Genomic DNA, 22,241 nt, shown 5'->3' with positions numbered 1-22,241 from the left:
TTTTGATTTTGGTTATCGTTTTTGATATTTTTATTTTTTAAACCATACAAAAATATCTAATGAATCTTTTGAAGTGGGACTACGCTCAAGTTAAAAACAATAAACTTATGTTTTGTTGTTTTTGATGTGTTATTAATTCAACTGTCATTTTTTTCTGAGCATATTTTCTGGTTGGTTTTGTCTATTTAGATTTTTACGCTGAATTATTTTTTTTTTTTTTGCTTAGGCCGTTGCAAATATTTTTCAAAGATTTTACAAGCCAGAATTTGAACATTCTTAATAAAAAGTTGTTGGAAACGATTTATACAATAGTAAACTTATATTGTAATGAACGACGATGTTTTTTTTTTTGCACAAGATCTTTTTGAAGTGCGTAAATTCACTAAATTTTAATGTCCAAAATAAACGAAGAAAGATGCATTTAAATTACTAAAAGCAAATTTATGTTGAAATTTTTAAGTATTATGAAAAATATATTGTTCAATTACTTTTTGCGACCTAAAACAGTAATACACAATTAAACAATTTATGAAGTTTGCACTTTTTAAATAGTTGTTAATTTCAAGAAGAGGGATTGCGTTGTGCAGTTTTTGGGAAAATCCTTCATAAGTAAATCACAGAATAAAAAGCCCATTCATATTTTTAAATCTTGAAGGACACAGGACTTCGTTTTGGGATATATTTTGTATTTTTTAAACATATTTTATTTTAATTTGAAGTAAGTTTCTAATAAGAAAAAATAAATAAATCTAAATTCTTATAAATGAATTTCAAAGATACCATATCACAGTAACGTAGTCCTCATTTTTAAACTTTGATGTGTTGACGTAGGACTACGTTACTTTAGAATGTTATCTTCTGATTCATTAGAATTTAGAAAAAAATTGTTTAAAATTGATATTTGATTGGTTTAGAATTCTGTGAATTTTTTAAGTTTAATTTTCTTAAAACTTTTTAAGCCAAATTTTAATTTGATTTTTTTTTGTTTTCGAGCAAGAAAACACTATTTATGAAAAAAATATGGTTATTATTTGACGGGGGACTACGTTTCTAAGCGAAGCACTTTTAAAATTTATCTTTCTTGTTTTTGTTATCTTTGTTGAGTGACATTGTTCTTGTTCTGCTTTTTTTTTTTTTTTTGCTTGAAAAGTTTTCTTATATTCTAAAAATAAGGTTTTTAATTTGACGAAAATCCCAATTGCTTTCGAAAATGCGTCCTATTCAGAAGTTTTTATAAAGTTATGCATGAGTTTGAACAAGTATCTACCACAATTCGTTTTAAATGTATTATGGTTATTGAGTTTTTATGGTGCTTAAAGGTAAATAGAAAGCGTTGTCCGCCGTCGAAAAATGTGCAATCGCCGTTTTTTTTGAGACCAAATATTTTCAGGTATTCTTGATAATTTAGTTGGGAAACGTAATTTGAAAATTGAAAAAGGATTTCAAAACGTAGCTCCACGTTACAAAGTACTGTTGCCCAGTTTATTTTTGGTGTTTTTTTTCAGTTAAATTTTAAATTGTACGACACATCTGGAAATTTTATACTTAAGTGTGCACACGAACCAAGTCCTGTAACAAGCTGGTTGTACAAAAAGTCAACTTGTGAAGTTTTCGTAACGTAGGTTTACGTTTTTATTTAAAAAAAAATGATTTTAATGTTACAGTTTTGCTTTAGACAAATCATAATTCTTTGTTTGATTTCTAAAATAAAGTTAAATTTTTTGACGAGGGTACTAATTCCTCTTTGATTAAGGTTTGATTTGAGATTTCTTTGGGCAAATCGCAATAACCAGGGTCACCCTGTCGCGTCTTGAAAAAAAAACTGCCGGAAGGCATCAGATTAATAGCAGCCGGTTAGTCGAGCGACCAGATTAAGGGGGCAGTTTGTTAGAGAGGTAGAGAGTTGTACAAACGGAGCTGCCGAGGCGTGTAAGTTAATTTTATCTGGACGGCGGGGGTGACTTCCTTTTCACGAAATGCCCAAATTCAAGAACAGTGAAAGTAAATCCACCCCGTTCATGGTTTCTCGCGTTAGTCGGCAGCGACAAATTGGTCTTGTTATGTTTTAATTAAATGTAATTGGTACATATATAATACTAAAGCAAGAAAAAGAACAAGTTGGCGCAAAATTGCGCGATATAAGCGATTACAGGAGACAAATCCATTTCGACTTTTGGCTGCTGCCGGCTGGGGAACTTTTCGTATTGCGAGAACACACACGCTAATGGAAAATGGGCTACAATTTGGTCAATTGCTGGTTCACCCCCCGGGGACTAATTGGTGAGTGAGGTTTTTCTTTGTTGGTCTTCTTATTGCAGAAGAGCAATCTGGAAACTTTTTGGCAGAGTTGCATGCGATAAGGCTGGTCATTATTGCGAAATTTGTGCTGGAATTTGGGTGGACAATGAAACAGCTTTTATTTAATTGATAATGAGGAAAATTAATTTCAATTTACAATGCATTTTTTTTTAATTAGTTTGACGAAAGAACCAAAACAAGTCGTAGTCCAACGTCATTAATTGTTAAATGAGGATTAAAAAGTATTTATGAGTTTGTGAATTTGCAAATTTGTAAATTTGTGAATTTGCAAATTTGTAAATTTGTGAATTTGTGAATTTGTGAATTTGTGAATTTGTGAATTTGTGAATTTGTGAATTTGTGAATTTGTGAATTTGTGAATTTGTGAATTTGTGAATTTGTGAATTTGTGAATTTGTGAATTTGTGAATTTGTGAATTTGTGAATTTGTGAATATGTGGATTTGTGAATTTGTGAATTTGTGAATTTGTGAATTTGTGAATTTGTGAATTTGTGAATTTGTGAATTTGTGAATTTGTGAATTTGTGAATTTGTGAATTTGTGAATTTGTGAATTTGTGAATTTGTGAATTTGTGAATTTGTGAATTTGTGAATTTGTGAATTTGTGAATTTGTGAATTTGTGAATTTGTGAATTTGTGAATTTGTGAATTTGTGAATTTGTGAATTTGTGAATTTGTGAATTTGTGAATTTGTGAATTTGTGAATTTGTGAATTTGTGAATTTGTGAATTTGTGAATTTGTGAATTTGTGAATTTGTGAATTTGTGAATTTGTGAATTTGTGAATTTGTGAATTTGTGAATTTGTGAATTTGTGAATTTGTGAATTTGTGAATTTGTGAATTTGTGAATTTGTGAATTTGTGAATTTGTGAATTTGTGAATTTGTGAATTTGTGAATTTGTGAATTTGTGAATTTGTGAATTTGTGAATTTGTGAATTTGTGAATTTGTGAATTTGTGAATTTGTGAATTTGTGAATTTGTGAATTTGTGAATTTGTGAATTTGTGAATTTGTGAATTTGTGAATTTGTGAATTTGTGAATTTGTGAATTTGTGAATTTGTGAATTTGTGAATTTGTGAATTTGTGAATTTGTGAATTTGTGAATTTGTGAATTTGTGAATTTGTGAATTTGTGAATTTGTGAATTTGTGAATTTGTGAATTTGTGAATTTGTGAATTTGTGAATTTGTGAATTTGTGAATTTGTGAATTTGTGAATTTGTGATTTTGCAGGTATGTGAATTTGTGAATTTGTGAATTTGTGAATTTGTGAATTTGTGAATTTGTGAATTTGTGAATTTGTGAATTTGTGAATTTGTGAATTTGTGAATTTGTGAATTTGTGAATTTGTGAATTTGTGAATTTGTGAATTTGTGAATTTGTGAATTTGTGAATTTGTGAATTTGTGAATTTGTGAATTTGTGAATTTGTGAATTTGTGAATTTGTGAATTTGTGAATTTGTGAATTTGTGATTTCTGAATTTGTGAATTTGTGAATTTGTGAATTTGTGAATTTGTGAATTTGTGAATTTGTGAATTTGTGAATTTGTGATATTGTGAATTTGTGAATTTGTGAATTTGTGAATTTGTGAATTTGTGAATTTGTGAATTTGTGAATTTGTGAATTTGTGAATTTGTGAATTTGTGAATTTGTGAATTTGTGAATTTGTGAATTTGTGAATTTGTGAATTTGTGAATTTGTGAATTTGTGAATTTGTGAATTTGTGAATTTGTGAATTTGTGAATTTGTGAATTTGTGAATTTGTGAATTTGTGAATTTGTGAATTTGTGAATTTGTGAATTTGTGAATTTGTGAATTTGTGAATTTGTGAATTTGTGAATTTGTGAATTTGTGAATTTGTGAATTTGTGAATTTGTGAATTTGTGAATTTGTGAATTTGTGAATTTGTGAATTTGTGAATTTGTGAATTTGTGAATTTGTGAATTTGTGAATTTGTGAATTTGTGAATTTGTGAATTTGTGAATTTGTGAATTTGTGAATTTGTGAATTTGTGAATATGTGGAATTGTGAATTTGTGAATTTGTGAATTTGTGAATTTGTGAATTTGTGAATTTGTGAATTTGTGAATTTGTGAATTTGTGAATTTGTGAATTTGTGAATTTGTGAATTTGTGAATTCGTGAATTTGTGAATTTGTGAATTTGTGAATTTGTGAATTTGTGAATGTGTGAATTTGTGAATTTGTGAATTTGTGAATTTGTGAATTTGTGAATTTGTGAATTTGTGAATTTGTGAATTTGTGAATTTGTGAATTTGTGAATTTGTAAATTTGTGAATTTGTGAATTTGTGAATTTGTTCATTTGCGAATTTGCAAATTTGTTGTTTGTTAGTTCTTTTTCAACACACTTTTTTCAATTTCTCAAAAGACCTAACCTCAAAGCGTGTCGCTGGCACTGACTGTCTTCCGTTTTCTCATCGAACGACAAGACCAAAGCCAGAACCAAGCCAAACCACTTGCTCCAAGGAGCATGTGTACCCGTAATGTAAGCTGACATAAACAACAGAAACACACACACCGACAACTACATTCAGGGTTGTCTGTTTTCGCCATCGAACAGCATCAGCAACTATGTATCATGTGTGTGTGACTTTGTGTGATTGTGTGTTCACTCATCACATGGTAGTGTGTTACAGTTTTGGATGAGTGCCTTTGCTGTCACTGTGGGAAGAGCAAAAATGTGGAAAAATTAAGGGTTGACACAACTATTTGGGCATGACGTTCGAGGAGACTTTCTGGCATTTGCGACGAGTCATTTGTTAAGAAAAGTGTTTTGATTTATTTGTTTGAAATTACAGCATGAAACAGCTGCAAAACCTGCCATAAATTGACATCATTCGAAATTAAAACAATAAACAATTTTGCATGCCATAACTCAAACCCAAAATCTCAGCAGAACACACAATAAAACAAGCCAAGACGAAGAAGGTCTTTCCCAAATTGAAAATTCCCCAAAGGGTCAACCAATAAAAGCAAGTGTCCAAGACAATGCATTCTAGTTTGGCCCTCTTACACAAACACAAATTGTTCTTCCCTCCACTGTGTGTGCTTGTGTGTGGTTTTGTGTGTGTGTTCGCATCCGGCACCGAAAGTCACATAATTTCAGCCTCGACACAATTTACGACCGCACAGCTGTTGTCGCAACACAACAACAACAACAACAAGAGCCCATTGTTCTCCTCTCCTTTATAGTCGGGCTGATATCTCACTCTGGAATCATTTGCTCTCTCTCTCTCTTTCTCTTTCAACTTCTTCACTTTTGCACTTTTCTTCTCGGAGTCTTGGGGGGAGGTCAAGAAAAGGAGCTTCTGCCTATTGCGACAATAGTTTTGTTATTGTTTTCTTTTTTCTCTTCAAACGAAATTCCCGAGAGCAAATCGTGATTATACAGGTTAATTTTTTTGTGTGCTTTTTTGTCGCTGTTCGTATCGGATGAGTGATTGTGCTAATCGAATAATAGCATCATTGGTGCGCTGGAAGTGGGGACGCGAAGTCGTGATTATTCAGGTTAATTTTTTTGTGTGCTTTTGTGTCGCTGTTCGTATCGGATGAGTGATTGTGCTAATCGAATAATAGCATCATTGGTGCGCTGGAAGTGGGGACGCGAAGTCATGATTATTCAGGTTAATTTTTTGGTGAGCTTTTGTGTCGCTGTTCGTATCGGATGAGTGATTGTGCTAATCGAATAATAGCATCATTGGTGCGCTGGAAGTGGGGACGCGAAGTCGTGATTATACAGGTTAATTTTTTTGTGTGCTTTTTTGTCGCTGTTCGTATCGGATGAGTGATTGTGCTAATCGAATAATAGCATCATTGGTGCGCTGGAAGTGGGGACGCGAAGTCGTGATTATTCAGGTTATTTTTTGGTGTGCTTTTGTGTCGCTGTTCGTATCGGATGAGTGATTGTGCTAATCGAATAATAGCATCATTGGTGCGCTGGAAGTGGGGACGCGAAGTCGTGATTATACAGGTTAATTTTTTTGTGTGCTTTTTTGTCGCTGTTCGTATCGGATGAGTGATTGTGCTAATCGAATAATAGCATCATTGGTGCGCTGGAAGTGGGGACGCGAAGTCGTGATTATACAGGTTAATTTTTTTGTGTGCTTTTTTGTCGCTGTTCGTATCGGATGAGTGATTGTGCTAATCGAATAATAGCATCATTGGTGCGCTGGAAGTGGGGACGCGAAGTCGTGATTATTCAGGTTAATTTTTTTGTGTGCTTTTTTGTCGCTGTTCGTATCGGATGAGTGATTGTGCTAATCGAATAATAGCATCATTGGTGCGCTGGAAGTGGGGACGCGAAGTCGTGATTATTCAGGTTAATTTTTTTGTGTGCTTTTTTGTCGCTGTTCGTATCGGATGAGTGATTGTGCTAATCGAATAATAGCATCGTTGGTGCGCTGGAAGTGGGGACGCGAAGTCGTGATTATTCAGGTTATTTTTTGGTGTGCTTTTGTGTCGCTGTTCGTATCGGATGAGTGATTGTGCTAATCGAATAATAGCATCATTGGTGCGCTGGAAGTGGGGACGCGAAGTCGTGATTATACAGGTTAATTTTTTTGTGTGCTTTTTTGTCGCTGTTCGTATCGGATGAGTGATTGTGCTAATCGAATAATAGCATCATTGGTGCGCTGGAAGTGGGGACGCGAAATCGTGATTATTCAGGTTATTTTTTGGTGTGCTTTTGTGTCGCTGTTCGTATCGGATGAGTGATTGTGCTAATCGAATAATAGCATCATTGGTGCGCTGGAAGTGGGGACGCGAAGTCGTGATTATACAGGTTAATTTTTTTGTGTGCTTTTTTGTCGCTGTTCGTATCGGATGAGTGATTGTGCTAATCGAATAATAGCATCATTGGTGCGCTGGACGTGGGGACGCGAAATCGTGATTATACAGGTTAATTTTTTTGTGTGCTTTTTTGTCGCTGTTCGTATCGGATGAGTGATTGTGCTAATCGAATAATAGCATCATTGGTGCGCTGGAAGTGGGGACGCGAAGTCGTGATTATTCAGGTTAATTTTTTTGTGTGCTTTTGTGTCGCTGTTCGTATCGGATGAGTGATTGTGCTAATCGAATAATAGCATCATTGGTGCGCTGGAAGTGGGGACGCGAAATTGTGATGATGCAGGTTATTTTTTTTTGTGTGCTTTTGTGTCGCTGTTCGTTAGGGGTGAGTGATTGTGGTGATCGAATAATAACATGACCTACTGAATTATTTGAATCTTGAGCGTAATTTTCGTTGAGTAATTGGTGTTTTTTGTAATTTTTTTTTGTAATTTTTTTTTTTTTTGAGATCTTAATTAATTGTTTTGTGATTTTCAAAGCCCTTCCTATATCATCGTTGATCGGAAGGCACGGCGTCGGGTAAATTGTGTATAATGTTTTGAATAAGGTTTTATTTCTAATGGTGAAAAAGCCATTTCTATATAATGATCGAAAGATGCACTGACATTTTGGATTAATTAATAGTGGAGTGAAATAATTGTGTGTGAGTGACTTTGTGTGTTAACCAAAAAGACCTTCCCATAGCATCGTTGCTCGGAAGGCTCGCCGACGGGTCTGTTATGAAAGTCCTCCCCATAGCATCGTAGCTCGGGAGGCATCGAAAAGCCAATACCTTATCCTACTAACCCAAAAAAATAATAATCACGTGATGCTTGAAGGAGATGCTGTGGATTCAACGGTCTCAAGCGGTATCAACAAGTATATAGCGAAAAACTGTGTGCTTGATGAGTCTGCAACTTCAACTATCGGACTAACATTCCTCCCTTTCGTTGAACTGCAGGCTTCTTGGGAGGGCGCCGGTATTGACTAATAAAGTAGGGATCTTCAGAGGTTAAACAGTGAACGGATGGTTGGCTCCCACTGATCATTTTTGATTCATTGTTTAACTTCAGCTGATCTGTCAATAACGGAGTAGCAGCTCATTGGCAGTCAACCATGCTCATGCTCATGCTCATGCTCATGCTCAAACGAAATTCCCGAGAGCAATACATCACCCCTCATTGTGGGCTTGAAATTGTTCCAAAAATTTAAATGAATATTTCTCGCCGAATAAATTATGTCAGCGTTCGTTCCGTTTCGTTTCTGGGCCGAAAACTTGCTCTTTCCCCCCCCTCCACAAGAAGAAAGAGCAGGAACGCCTCTTGTGCAATTAACTTGCTTGTTTTGGGGGGAGGGTGCGGAAATTGTGTCTGGAAATTGAGTGGAGTTTGAAGTTGAGGAAAAGGGGGGGTTGAGGGCAATTCCCAAGTCCATTTGTTGCCTTCTATATTTTCTCTAAAAATTTCTCCGAACTAGAATGTCAGACGAAGGCCTAACGACTTTGCAAATGAGGAACGTGATCACTTCCTCTAAAAGGGGTTCTGCGTGGAATTTGGGGAAGGAGGAAAAAATGATGAGATTTTTCGGTGTTCAGCATTATTCTAGTGAATCCCCAGAGGCCGGAATGTTGTTCAATTTAATTTGAAGGTTATTGTCTACTCATTTAAGACTATTTTAATAAATTTCATTCTCATAACGTTAATAAACATAAATCGGAAGAAAAAACGATTTAATAAAAAAAATAACCTTAATTTAACTGAAATTTGCAGATTATTCAGAACATCTTCGAATATGCAACTATATTTTAATATAAAAGTCAGATATTAAATTTTGACACCGAACTTTGTGATAAACCGAAATATGTACAACGGTGGACTAATATGCAAGTTGATATTTTTTTTAAAACACTCACAATTAAAATTATTAAACATTTTCCTCGAACTGATTTTTCCGTAGTTTCTATTACCCAACAATATTCTTTGTCATACTGGTCATGTTTGTAAAATAACCTCCTGAACATTTTTACTCTATTATTTTACTGTTAAATGTTTCCAATTTTATTATTGTCTCTTTTTCCAGTTTTAGTAATTGTCTCAATTTTCTCAATTTAGTTCAATTCAGTAAATTTTAAAAACTTTGTCAATTCAAAATTGTTATTTTATTTCTCAGTTTTCGATTAAAAATTTAAAAATAATATAAAAATTGAACAAATTTAAAAAAAATTAAGAAAGTTAAAGCAATATAAAAAAGTTTAGGCAAATGGCAGAAAATTGCGGGAAAAGCCTCAATTTTTTGCTTTTTTCTTCAGTTTTAATAAACCTTATTTTTTTTTAAATTCAAATCAAATCTGTCTAGTTTTCGTCAATTTTTATCAAAAAAATCAAATTATTCGCTCTACAGCATTGCCTTGGCGTTCCCGATTACGGGATTCCTACTCGAAACTTGATGTCCGAAGGTTTGATTGTTGAGGCAATTGCAAACCTCTTTTTACACCTAACCTTCCATCCACCCCGGGATTCGAACTGACGACCTTTGGATTGTGAGTCCAACTGCCTATCAGCGACTCCACCGAGACAGGACCCAGGGAGACGACTCCTACACCCGGACTGAGCTAACGACCTAACCTTTAGGTTAGACCGGGGCCAACATTTACTTCCCTGTCCGACGGAAGGCGTGATCAGACAAATCCCGTCTCAAAATTTGCCACCGGGACCTTCTGGGATCAAACCCAGGCCGACTGGGTGAGAGGCAACCACGCTTACCCCTACACCACGGTCCCGGCTCAATTTTTATCAGTTTTCCTTAAATTTCTTAGACTTCCTTAATTTTTTTTAAAATTTTTCTTTAATTTTGTTCAAAGATTCTTGAAAGGTTGTCAATTTTCTTGCTTTTTTCAATTTATTTTATTTTATTCAAGTTCAGGGATTTTTAATTAATAAAAAAATTACAGAAAGATAAGAAAGTTAACGAAGACTGATCAAAATTTACGAAAAGTTGACAGACTTCAATTCAAAAAAAAATTTACATTCTTTTACTTTCTTTTTTTTTTATTTTCTTAAATGTCCTTCAGCTTTTTTATTTTTTTCAAACTTTTCTTAAATTTTCTTACATTTTCATAAATTTTCTTAAAATTTCTTCAATTTTCTTCAATTTTCTCCAATTTTTCCAACTTCCTTCAATTTTCTTCAATTTTCTTCAATTTTCTTCAATTTTCTTCAATTTTCTTCAATTTTCTTCAATTTTCTTCAATTTTCTTCAATTTTCTTCAATTTTCTTCAATTTTCTTCAATTTTCTTCAATTTTCTTCAATTTTCTTCAATTTTCTTTTATTTTCTTCAATTTTCTTCATTTTTCTTCAATTTTTTAATTTTTTTCACTTCGCTTCAATTTTCTTCATTCTTTTCAATTTTCTTTATTTTTCTTCAATTTTTTATTTTTTTTTTAAATTTTGTCAATTTTCTTCTAATTTCTTCTATTTTCTTCTATTTTCTTCAATTTTCTTCAATTTTCTCCTATTTTATTCTATTTTCTTAAATTTTCTTCAATTTTTTTTATTTTCTTCAATTCTCTTAAATTTTCTTAATTTTTCTTCAATTTTCTTCAATTTTCTTCAATTTTCTTCAATTTTCTTCAATTTTCTTCAATTTTCTTTGATTTTCTTCAATTCTCTTAAATTTTCTTCAATTTTCTTAAATTTTTTTCAATTTTCTTCAATTTTCTTCAATTTTCTTCTTTTTTTTCAATTTTCTTCAATTTTCTTCAATTTTCTTCAATTTTCTTCAATTTTCTTCAATTTTCTTCAATTTTTTTCAATTTTCTTCAATTTTCTTCAATTTTCTTCAATTTTCTTCAATTTTCTTCAATTTTCTTCAATTTTCTTCAATTTTCTTCAATTTTCTTCAATTTTCTTCAATTTTCTTCAATTTTCTTCAATTTTCTTCAATTTTCTTCAATTTTCTTCAATTTTCTTCAATTTTCTTCAATTTTCTTCATTTTTCTTAAATTTTCTTAAATTTTCTTGAATTTTATTAAATTTTCTTAAATTTTCTTAAATTTTCTTAAATTTTCTTAAATTTTCTTAAATTTTCTTGAATTTTATTAAATTTTCTTAAATTTTCTTAAATTTTCTTAAATTTTCTTAAATTTTCTTAAATTTTCTTAAATTTTCTTAAATTTTCTTAAATTTTCTTAAATTTTCTTGAATTTTATTAAATTTTCTTAAATTTTCTTAAATTTTCTTAAATTTTCTTAAATTTTCTTAAATTTTCTTAAATTTTCTTAAATTTTCTTAAATTTTCTTAAATTTTCTTAAATTTTTTTAAATTTTCTTAAATTTTCTTAAATTTTCTTAAATTTTCTTAAATTTTCTTAAATTTTCTTAAATTTTCTTAAATTTTCTTAAATTTTCTTAAATTTTCTTAAATTTTCTTAAATTTTCTTAAATTTTCTTAAATTTTCTTAAATTTTCTTAAATTTTCTTAAATTTTCTTAAATTTTCTTAAATTTTCTTGAATTTTCTTAAATTTTTTTAAATTTTCTTAAATTTTCTTAAATTTTCCTAAATTTTCTTATATTTTCTTAAATTTTCTTAAATTTGCTTAAATTTTCTTAAATTTTCTTAAATTTTCTTAAATTTTCTTAAATTTTCTTAAATTTTCTTAAATTTTCTTAAATTTTCTTAAATTTTCTTAAATTTTCTTAAATTTTCTTAAATTTTCTTAAATTTTCTTAAATTTTCTTAAATTTTCTTAAATTTTCTTAAATTTTCTTAAATTTTCTTAAATTTTCTTAAATTTTTTTAAATTTTTCTTAAATTTTCTTAAATTTTCTTAAATTTTCTTAAATTTTCTTAAATTTTCTTAAATTTTCTTAAATTTTCTTAAATTTTCTTAAATTTTCTTAAATTTTCTTAAATTTTCTTAAATTTTCTTAAATTTTCTTAAATTTTCTTAAATTTTCTTCAATTTTCTTAAATTTTCTCAAATTTTCTTGAATTTTATTAAATTTTCTTAAATTTTTTGAAATTTTCTTCAATTTACTTAAATTTATTTAAATTTACATAAATTTACATAAATTTACTTAAATTTACTTAAATTTTGTCAAATTTTGTCAATTTTGTCAATTTTGCCAATTTTGTCAATTTTGTCAATTTTGTCAATTTTGTCAATTTTGTCAATTTTTCGTGATTTTTTGTGATTTTGTTGTCGTTTTGTTCCATTTCTTGTAATTTTTATTTTATTTGTTTTTATTTTATTCAATTCATAAATGGCTCTGAACTGCTTTTATTTCCGTTTTCAAGATTTGAATGTTTTTTGCAAGACAGGTTTTCAAAACTTAAATAAAATTAAACGTGCCTCGTTCCAAAAACTTTTCCAATTGGTTGCACATCTTTCCGGGCCCAGTCGTGATGGTGGTGGTGCCATCTGTTTCCACATCGGCACGACAAACGACTTTTCTGGTGAGGCCATTCGAATAAATTTGCACGAAAATTATTCTCGAAAGAATTCCGTCCCGTTCCTCGTTCGATTTGTCCCTCGGTGTGACAGTCGGAAAAGCTTAACAATCAATAAATTAGGAAATTCCTGTCCGAAAACGTATGCGAAAACTGGGTTCACGAGGAAAGATGTCTTTTTGAAATTGTAAAAGTTTTTGGCCTCTGCAAGCAGAAAGGGGGGCTGGCAACACTGGAATTTTGGAGAAAATGGGAGGGAAATGAAAGGGGATGCTGCTGCTGCAGCAGCAATTGCATTCCAATGACTGGAAAGCTGGAAATTTTGCATAGGAACATATTTTTGAATCTCGTAAGAGCAAAGAAGGACATTGTCCAGTGTGGACACTGATAAAATCATTTCAAAAATTAATTTAAAAAATTAAAGCAAAATACAAAATTTCAAAAAAGTGGTTTTATTGCTAATTTTCAATAATTTCAGCAATTAAATATTTTTTTCATCAGTGCAAACCAACTTTCTGTTCCTGTTTCCTTGAATTCCCCCTCATTTCTGCATCCTCACTACCAAAAGTATACTTTTGGGGTGCAACTTGCGTCAAAGCGTGCGCCCGAATGGCGACCTGGTAACCTGGCCAACCTGGTAGACGTTCGATGAGCGCAAAACTTTGAATTGTGAAGACTAAGAAAAAAAAAGAAAGAATTCTGTCGTCCAACGAAGCGGCAGCGATTTATTTTCTTCGATGCAAAATGCTCTTTTTTGTTGAGAGCTGCTGCTGCTGCAGCATTGCATACCTTTCGGCGTTTCCATTATTGCGCCCCTGAATGTATGCGCTGACCAGCAGCGGTGGGTTATTGTAAGGAGAAAACTGTGTTGTAAATATCTGGTTGGTGACAGTTGCAAAAAATGTGGCTTTCAGGGGGAAAATTTTGGCAAGCTGGCCACACTGCCCGCAAACAAACATATCTAGAAGGTGTTCGCTCCGGTGGGTTAATCTGCTGCAGATGGAAAGAATGGTTTTGTGGGCAGTTTTTCTTTTGCTGGACGTTGCACAAAAAAGATGTGGGTTGGCGACTGGATTTCATTTCGGGAGAGATAACCAGATACGTGAGTTTATTGAATTGGATATTGAAAGGAGATACACATGCTACCTACATTTTCATTGCATTTTTTACTATTGTTTGTTAAGCTGATTTGTTTTTACATGAGTTTTTGTTTCAATATATACACATTTGTTTAAATAATGATGCACTAAACTCAAACCCAAAACCAAAAACTAAAAACCCACAAAAAAACAGATAAAATCACACAAAGCCACACAAAATCACACAAATCTCACAAAATCACACAAATCTCACAAAATCATACAAAACCACACAAAATCACACAAAATCACACAAAATCTCACAAAATCTCACAAAATCACACAAAAATTGACAAAGTTGACAAAATTGACAAAATTGGCAAAATTGACCAAATTGACAAAATTGACAAAATTGACAAAGTTGACAAAATTGACAAAATTGGCAAAATTGACCAAATTGACAAAATTGACAAAATTGACAAAATTGACAAAATTGACAAAATTGACAAAATTGACAAAATTGACAAAATTGACAAAATTGACAAAATTGACAAAATTGACAAAATTGACAAAATTGACAAAATTGACAAAATTGACAAAATTGACAAAATTGACAAAATTGACAAAATTGACAAAATTGACAAAATTGACAAAATTGACAAAATTGACAAAATTGACAAAATTGACAAAATTGACAAAATTGACAAAATTGACAAAATTAACAAAATTGACAAAATTGACAAAATTGACAAAATTGACAAAATTGACAAAATTGACAAAATTGACAAAATTGACAAAATTGACAAAATTGACAAAATTGACAAAATTGACAAAATTGACAAAATTGACAAAATTGACAAAATTGACAAAATTGACAAAATTGACAAAATTGACAAAATTGACAAAATTGACAAAATTGACAAAATTGACAAAATTGACAAAATTGAAAAAATTGACAAAATTGACAAAATTGACAAAATTGACAAAATTGAAAAAATTGAAAAAATTGACAAAATTGACAAAATTGACAAAATTGACAAAATTGACAAAATTGACAAAATTGACAAAATTGACAAAATTGACAAAATTGACAAAATTGACAAAATTGACAAAATTGACAAAATTGACAAAATTGACAAAATTGACAAAATTGACAAAATTGACAAAATTGACAAAATTGACAAAATTGACAAAATTGACAAAATTGACAAAATTGACAAAATTGACAAAATTGACAAAATTGACAAAATTGACAAAATTGACAAAATTGACAAAATTGACAAAATTGACAAAATTGACAAAATTGACAAAATTGACAAAATTGACAAAATTGACAAAATTGACAAAATTGAAAAAATTGACAAAATTGACAAAATTGACAAAATTGACAAAATTGACAAAATTGACAAAATTGACAAAATTGACAAAATTGACAAAATTGACAAAATTGACAAAATTGACAAAATTGACAAAATTGACAAAATTGAAAAAATTGACAAAATTGACAAAATTGACAAAATTGACAAAATTGACAAAATTGACAAAATTGACAAAATTGACAAAATTGACAAAATTGAAAAAATTGACAAAATTGACAAAATTGACAAAATTGACAAAATTGACAAAATTGACAAAATTGACAAAATTGACAAAATTGACAAAATTGACAAAATTGACAAAATTGACAAAATTAACAAAATTGACAAAATTGACAAAATTGACAAAATTGACAAAATTGACAAAATTGACAAAATTGACAAAATTGACAAAATTGACAAAATTGACAAAATTGACAAAATTGACAAAATTGACAAAATTGACAAAATTGACAAAATTGACAAAATTGACAAAATTGACAAAATTGACAAAATTGACAAAATTGACAAAATTGACAAAATTGACAAAATTGACAAAATTGAAAAAATTGACAAAATTGACAAAATTGACAAAATTGACAAAATTGACAAAATTGACAAAATTGACAAAATTGACAAAATTGACAAAATTGACAAAATTGACAAAATTGACAAAATTGACAAAATTGACAAAATTGACAAAATTGACAAAATTGACAAAATTGACAAAATTGACAAAATTGAAAAAATTGACAAAATTGACAAAATTGACAAAATTGACAAAATTGACAAAATTGACAAAATTGACAAAATTGACAAAATTGAAAAAATTGAAAAAATTGACAAAATTGACAAAATTGACAAAATTGACAAAATTGACAAAATTGACAAAATTGACAAAATTGACAAAATTGACAAAATTGACAAAATTGACAAATTTAACAAAATTGACAAAATTGACAAAATTGACAAAATTGACAAAATTGACAAAATTGACAAAATTGACAAAATTGACAAAATTGACAAAATTGACAAAATTGACAAAATTGACAAAATTGACAAAATTGACAAAATTGACAAAATTGACAAAATTGACAAAATTGACAAAATTGACAAAATTGACAAAATTGACAAAATTGACAAAATTGACAAAATTGACAAAATTGACAAAATTGACAAAATTGACAAAATTGACAAAATTGACAAAATTGACAAAATTGACAAAATTGACAAAATTGACAAAATTGACAAAATTGACAAAATTGACAAAATTGACAAAATTGACAAAATTGACAAAATTGACAAAATTGACAAAATTGACAAAATTGACAAAATTGACAAAATTGACAAAATTGACAAAATTGACAAAATTGACAAAATTGACAAAATTGACAAAATTGAAAAAATTGACAAAATTGACAAAATTGACAAAATTGACAAAATTGACAAAATTGACAAAATTGACAAAATTGACAAAATTGACAAAATTGACAAAATTGACAAAATTGACAAAATTGACAAAATTGACAAAATTGACAAAATTGACAAAATTGACAAAATTGACAAAATTGACAAAATTGACAAAATTGACAAAATTAACAAAATTGACAAAATTGACAAAATTGACAAAATTGACAAAATTGACAACATTGACAAAATTGACAAAATTGACAAAATTGACAAAATTGACAAAATTGACAAAATTGACAAAATTGACAAAATTGACAAAATTGACAAAATTGACAAAATTGACAAAATTGACAAAATTGACAAAATTGACAAAATTGACAAAATTGACAAAATTGACAAAATTGACAAAATTGACAAAATTGACAAAATTGACAAAATTGACAAAATTGACAAAATTGACAAAATTGACAAAATTGACAAAATTGACAAAATTGACAAAATTGACAAAATTGACAAAATTGACAAAATTGACAAAATTGACAAAATTGACAAAATTGACAAAATTGACAAAATTGACAAAATTGACAAAATTGACAAAATTGAAAAAATTGACAAAATTGACAAAATTGACAAAATTGACAAAATTGACAAAATTGACAAAATTGACAAAATTGAAAAAATTGAAAAAATTGAAAAAATTGACAAAATTGACAAAATTGACAAAATTGACAAAATTGACAAAATTGACAAAATTGACAAAATTGACAAAATTGACAAAATTGACAAAATTGACAAAATTGACAAAATTAACAAAATTGACAAAATTGACAAAATTGACAAAATTGACAAAATTGACAAAATTGACAAAATTGACAAAATTGACAAAATTGACAAAATTGACAAAATTGACAAAATTGACAAAATTGACAAAATTGACAAAATTGACAAAATTGACAAAATTGACAAAATTGACAAAATTTACAAAATTGACAAAATTGACAAAATTGACAAAATTGACAAAATTGACAAAATTGACAAAATTGACAAAATTGACAAAATTGACAAAATTGACAAAATTGACAAAATTGACAAAATTGACAAAATTGACAAAATTGACAAAATTGACAAAATTGACAAAATTGACAACATTGACAAAATTGACAAAATTGACAAAATTGACAAAATTGACAAAATTGACAAAATTGACAAAATTGACAAAATTGACAAAATTGACAAAATTGACAAAATTGACAAAATTGACAAAATTGACAAAATTGACAAAATTGACAAAATTGACAAAATTGACGAAACAGAAAAAAAAATTAAAATTTCAGACATAAATATAATCTAAAATTCAAGACAAAACCAACTCATTAAACCACTGCAAACTATCTGACGTCACTTGCTGGCCCTTCGCTCCACAAAAGTTGACAAAACCTTGGAAACATTAATTAATCCCATCAGTTTTTGCTAGTGCCCCACACCGGTCAACTCACTTGACTTCTTCAACGCCCGATTTTTCGTCCCCAGCAAAACTCCCGCAAAAACTTTACGAGCTGCCGAAAACTATACAGGAAAAAGCACCGAGCAAACTCCAGCTCCAGCTCAAAGCTCTGCCCCTGTCAGTTGACAGCTCGTAGCGCTCCGCCTAATTATTTGACCAAACTATAATACGTCCATTTTTTCAGCACCCCTCCTCTCTGCCCAAAATAGAAGCAAAAACCCAATTTTCCCACACAGAAAACACACACACACACACGTTAAACGAAACATAACCCAGAATTAATTTCGGTTTAATTTCCTTAATTGCCATTCACACTGCTGGGTCGAGATGACGTGACCGGCACGCGCCGCAGTCCCACAAAAGTTGTCACAACCCAAAAAAAAAAACAAACAAAACAAAACCGAGTTGTCAACCCCTTGCAAAAAGGTGGATTAGCACCTTGTCCCTTTGTCGTACTTTTGGTCACCTGGATTTCGTTATGGAAAAAAAATCGAGTTTCTTTTTGGCTTCAAAAATTAAGGAAGCTCATCATTTATGATAATTTTTGGGCTTAACTTTGTTTTTAAATGTCACTTTTTTTTTCTCTCTTCTCACAGGAGTCACCATTCTGCTGTCACTCACTGTCTTCCTCAACATGGTGGCGGAAACAATGCCGGCCACCTCGGATGCTGTGCCTCTGTTAGGTAAGTTTCCGATCAAGAGTGCTGCTGTTATTATTATTTTTTTAATCATAACTTGAGCAAAACAATGTAAATGGGCAAATTGTGGTTACATTAGAATTAAAATTTTATTATTTTTTTATAAAGGTAACTAAAACTTAAAACCAAGCTTCCTAATCGTTTTCGATGATTATTTTTCTGTGTCAGTATTTGCCATTAAACTATTGCATTAAATTAAATTATAATTAACCCTCAAAATTAAACAGAGGGAAGTGTTTCTGAGAAGGCTTATTTTTTATGTTTTGTGCATTCCTGGAGTGTTTTGAGCGCTTATAATTTGAATTTTCAATTTTCTGTGATTTTTTTCGCTTTATTTTTTTATTATTTTTGTTCTTTTTTTTATTTCCGTGTTTTTTTTTGCAATTTGAGTTTCGTGTTGAATGTTTTTTAAAGATTGTGTTCTTCTTTTTCTTTTCTTTTATTGAGTTTTTTTTTTGTGTTTTTTTTTTGCTTTCTGTGTTACTTTTTCATATTTAATTTAGTTATTTTGTGTGTGTGTGTATTTTTTGCGTTTCCCTTGTCTATTTTTGAAGTTTTTTCTGCGTTTCTTATTTTTTGATCGATTTTTTTTTGTTAATGTTTGTGCGGTTTTAATGTTTTATGTATTTTTATTTTTGTTTGTGTTTGAAATTTTTTTCTCTGTGATTTATTTTATGTGTTTTTTGCGTCTTTTTTCTGCGTTTCTTTTCAAGTGTTTGATTGGTTATATGTGATTCGTGTTTTCTTTGTCTGTATTTTTATTGGTTTTGTGTTTTTTTTTTGTTCTTTGTTGTTGTGCTTTTTTGTGAATTCTGTTTTATTTATGTATTTTTTATGTGTTTTATGTGATGTGTTTTTAAAGCTTTGTTTATCTTTTTTCCTATTTTTATTTATTTATTTTTTGTAATTAAGGTAATATTATTTGTTTTTTGTGCATTAAAAGGTTTTTTTTCCTGCGTTTAAAGAAAAAAAAATTATTTAATTTTGAAGTGTATTTTTGCGTGATCTTTCATTTTTTCTCACAGTTTTTATTATTAGTTTTTTAATTTCCGCTTTTTTACTGTGTTTAGATTTTTATGTTTTTTTTATTGTTGCGTTTTTTTCTGTTTTTTGTTTTTTTTTATCAGATAATAAGTGTTTTATTCGTTTCTTTTAAGAATTTTTTTTTTAATTTTGTTTTCTTTGTAAAAGTTTTTTTGCTTTCCTTTTTCTTTTGAAGTATTTCTGTGTTTCTTATTTGTTGTGTGATTTTTGTTTTATTTGCATTATTTTTTCATGTGTTTTTTTTTTATTTTCATTTGATTAATTGTATTACTTTTTTTGGTCTTTTTTTTTAAGTTGGTTTTTTGTTTGTTTTTTTTTGTGTTTTTTATCTATGTCTGAATTTTTATTGTTTTTGCGTTTTTTTAGTGTTTTTGCCTTTCTTACTAAAGAAAGGTAAAGGGTTTGCTTTTTTCTATTGTTTGTTGCTGTGTTTTGTCTGAATTCTGTTATTTTAATTATGTATTTTTTTATGTTTTTATTGATTTTTTGATTTTTTTAATTGTGCATGTGTATGTTTTTGTTTAGTTTTGGAAATGTTTTCTGCGTTTCTATTTTTTTATGATTGCTTTATTTTCAGTTTCTTAGTTATTTTTTTCTGTTTCTTGAAAGTTTATTTTTTGTTTTTTATTTGTTTTGTGTTTAATCATTGTGTTCTATACTATAGTTTTTTTTGTGGTTTTTGGTGTCATTATTTTTTTGTGCTTTCTGCGTCTTTTCTCTTGACTTTTATTTTATTATCGTTTGTGTTTTTTAAATTTTTATTTCTTTGTGATTGTGTTTATTCCTGTATTATTTTATTTGTTATTTTGTGTTTTTGTATTTGCGTTTTATTTTTTTGTTACTGTGTTTCATTTGCTTTTTTTTATTCACAATTGTATCTTTATTTTTTTCTGGGCATTGTTGTTGTGTTTATTGTTACTTCTGTTTTTTTCAATTTTATATTTTTTGTGTATTTTACGTATTTCATTGTTGAGTTCCTTTATTTTGGTTTTTAAATTTTTTGTGTTTTTGATTTTTTTTATTTGTGTTTGTATTGTTTATTTGTGATTTTTGTTTGTTATCTTTTCTGTGTTTTTTTTTGTTTTGTATTTTTTTCATATTTTTTGTGTGTTGTATTCATTTTTAAATTGTGTATTTTTTTTTTGTATTTTCCTTATAAAATCTATTGTTACATTTTTCTGTATTTTTGAGTTTTTTATTATGGCATGTACATTTTTCCTGTTTCCTTAGTTTTTTTTTTATTTGTATGTGTGTGATTTTTTCGCTTTCCTTTTTGTGTTTTATTTTATTGAATCTTTTTTTTCGTTTTTCTGTCTTATTGCTTTTTGCATTTTTTTAAGCTTTTTGCGTTTTTTATTTTATTTTATTTTAATTTGTGTATGTGTGGTTTTCTTGTTTTATTTTTTTGTTAGTTTCAGTGATTTTTGTTTAGGCCGATGCAAATATTTAAAAAAGTTTTTGTCCCTCGGCCCTGGCCGATGTCAAGGGGGGGGGGCAAAAAAATAAAAAAAATATAAAAATTTAAATAACAAGCCATAGTCTTCACATTTAAATGAAAAAAGTGTTTTAAAATACATTTTACACTAGTTCAGTTGTTTTGCAATCTCTAGTTTTCAAAAAATCTAAGATCTGACAAAAATAAAAATTGTATCGAAAAAAAAGATTTTGCATCGAAAATTTTCAAAAAAATTTAAGATTTTTTAATAAACCCAAACATGCTAAAAATGATTTTAAACGCAGAAGAATGTATTTTAATTTGATTTCAGCTGGTTGCACTTGAATTTTCATTGAAATTTTGAAGTTTATTGTAAAAATATTTTTTTTGCCCCCTGATTTTTCGGGACAATTTTGAAGGGGGGGGGGGGGGGTGACAAAAACTTTTAAAAATATTTGTACCAGCCTTATGTGTTTTTATTTATTTAACTGTTTCGTTTTTCTGTCTTTTAGCGTTTTTTTTTGTATTTTAATTGTTAGTTTTTTCTGCGTTTTTTTTATTTATTATTTTTTGTATATATTTTTTGTGATTTTTGTTTGTTTTTGTGTATGTTTTTTTATTTTTGTGTTTTCTAGGTTTTTTTTATTTGTGTATGTGTTTTTTTTGTTTTGGTTATAAAAAAAACACAGCAAAAAAAATGCACAAAACAAAAAAAACAGAAAAAAGTAACCATAGAAAAAATAAAATTGAACACCAAATATTTTTGTTTTTTTTTCCTGTTTCTTGTAGTGGTGTTTTTGTGTGATTTCTGCGATAATATTTTATTTGCCTTGTGTGTGTGTGTGTGTTTTTTTATTTTCAGTGTATTTTTGTTTATGTGTGTTTCTGGTTGTGTTTTTATTACTTGTTTGTATTTTTTGTTTTATTATGTTTCCTTTTTGTGTTTTTTTTGTTTTTTTTTTGTTGTTTTAAAACGAGTAATCTTTTTCAAGAAAAAAATACAAAATTGCCAAAGCAGGTCAATGTTAAAGCTTTGTGATATTGATAATAAAATTCATGTTCACAGAAGTAGTTGAAATTAAATTCTTTTTTTGTGCCTTTTA

The 22,241-nt window shown here is 29.1% G+C and overlaps 1 protein-coding gene across 2 annotated transcripts in view; it reads left to right on the top strand.

Annotated features, from left to right (window-relative positions):
- Positions 1-22,241, top strand: part of LOC120431005 (neuronal acetylcholine receptor subunit alpha-7-like) — a 363,511-nt gene that overhangs the window by 326,815 nt on the left and 14,455 nt on the right. For both annotated transcript variants that reach the window (XM_039596164.2, XM_052708174.1), the window contains exon 8: positions 18,558-18,644. In XM_039596164.2, the coding sequence (XP_039452098.2) occupies positions 18,558-18,644 (87 nt within the window). The remainder of the gene's footprint in view (positions 1-18,557; positions 18,645-22,241) is intronic.

This window comes from Culex pipiens, chromosome 1 (assembly GCF_016801865.2).
Source record: "Culex pipiens pallens isolate TS chromosome 1, TS_CPP_V2, whole genome shotgun sequence".
Lineage (NCBI taxonomy): Eukaryota > Metazoa > Arthropoda > Insecta > Diptera > Culicidae > Culex > Culex pipiens.
This window is presented reverse-complemented; position numbering and strand designations above follow the sequence as displayed.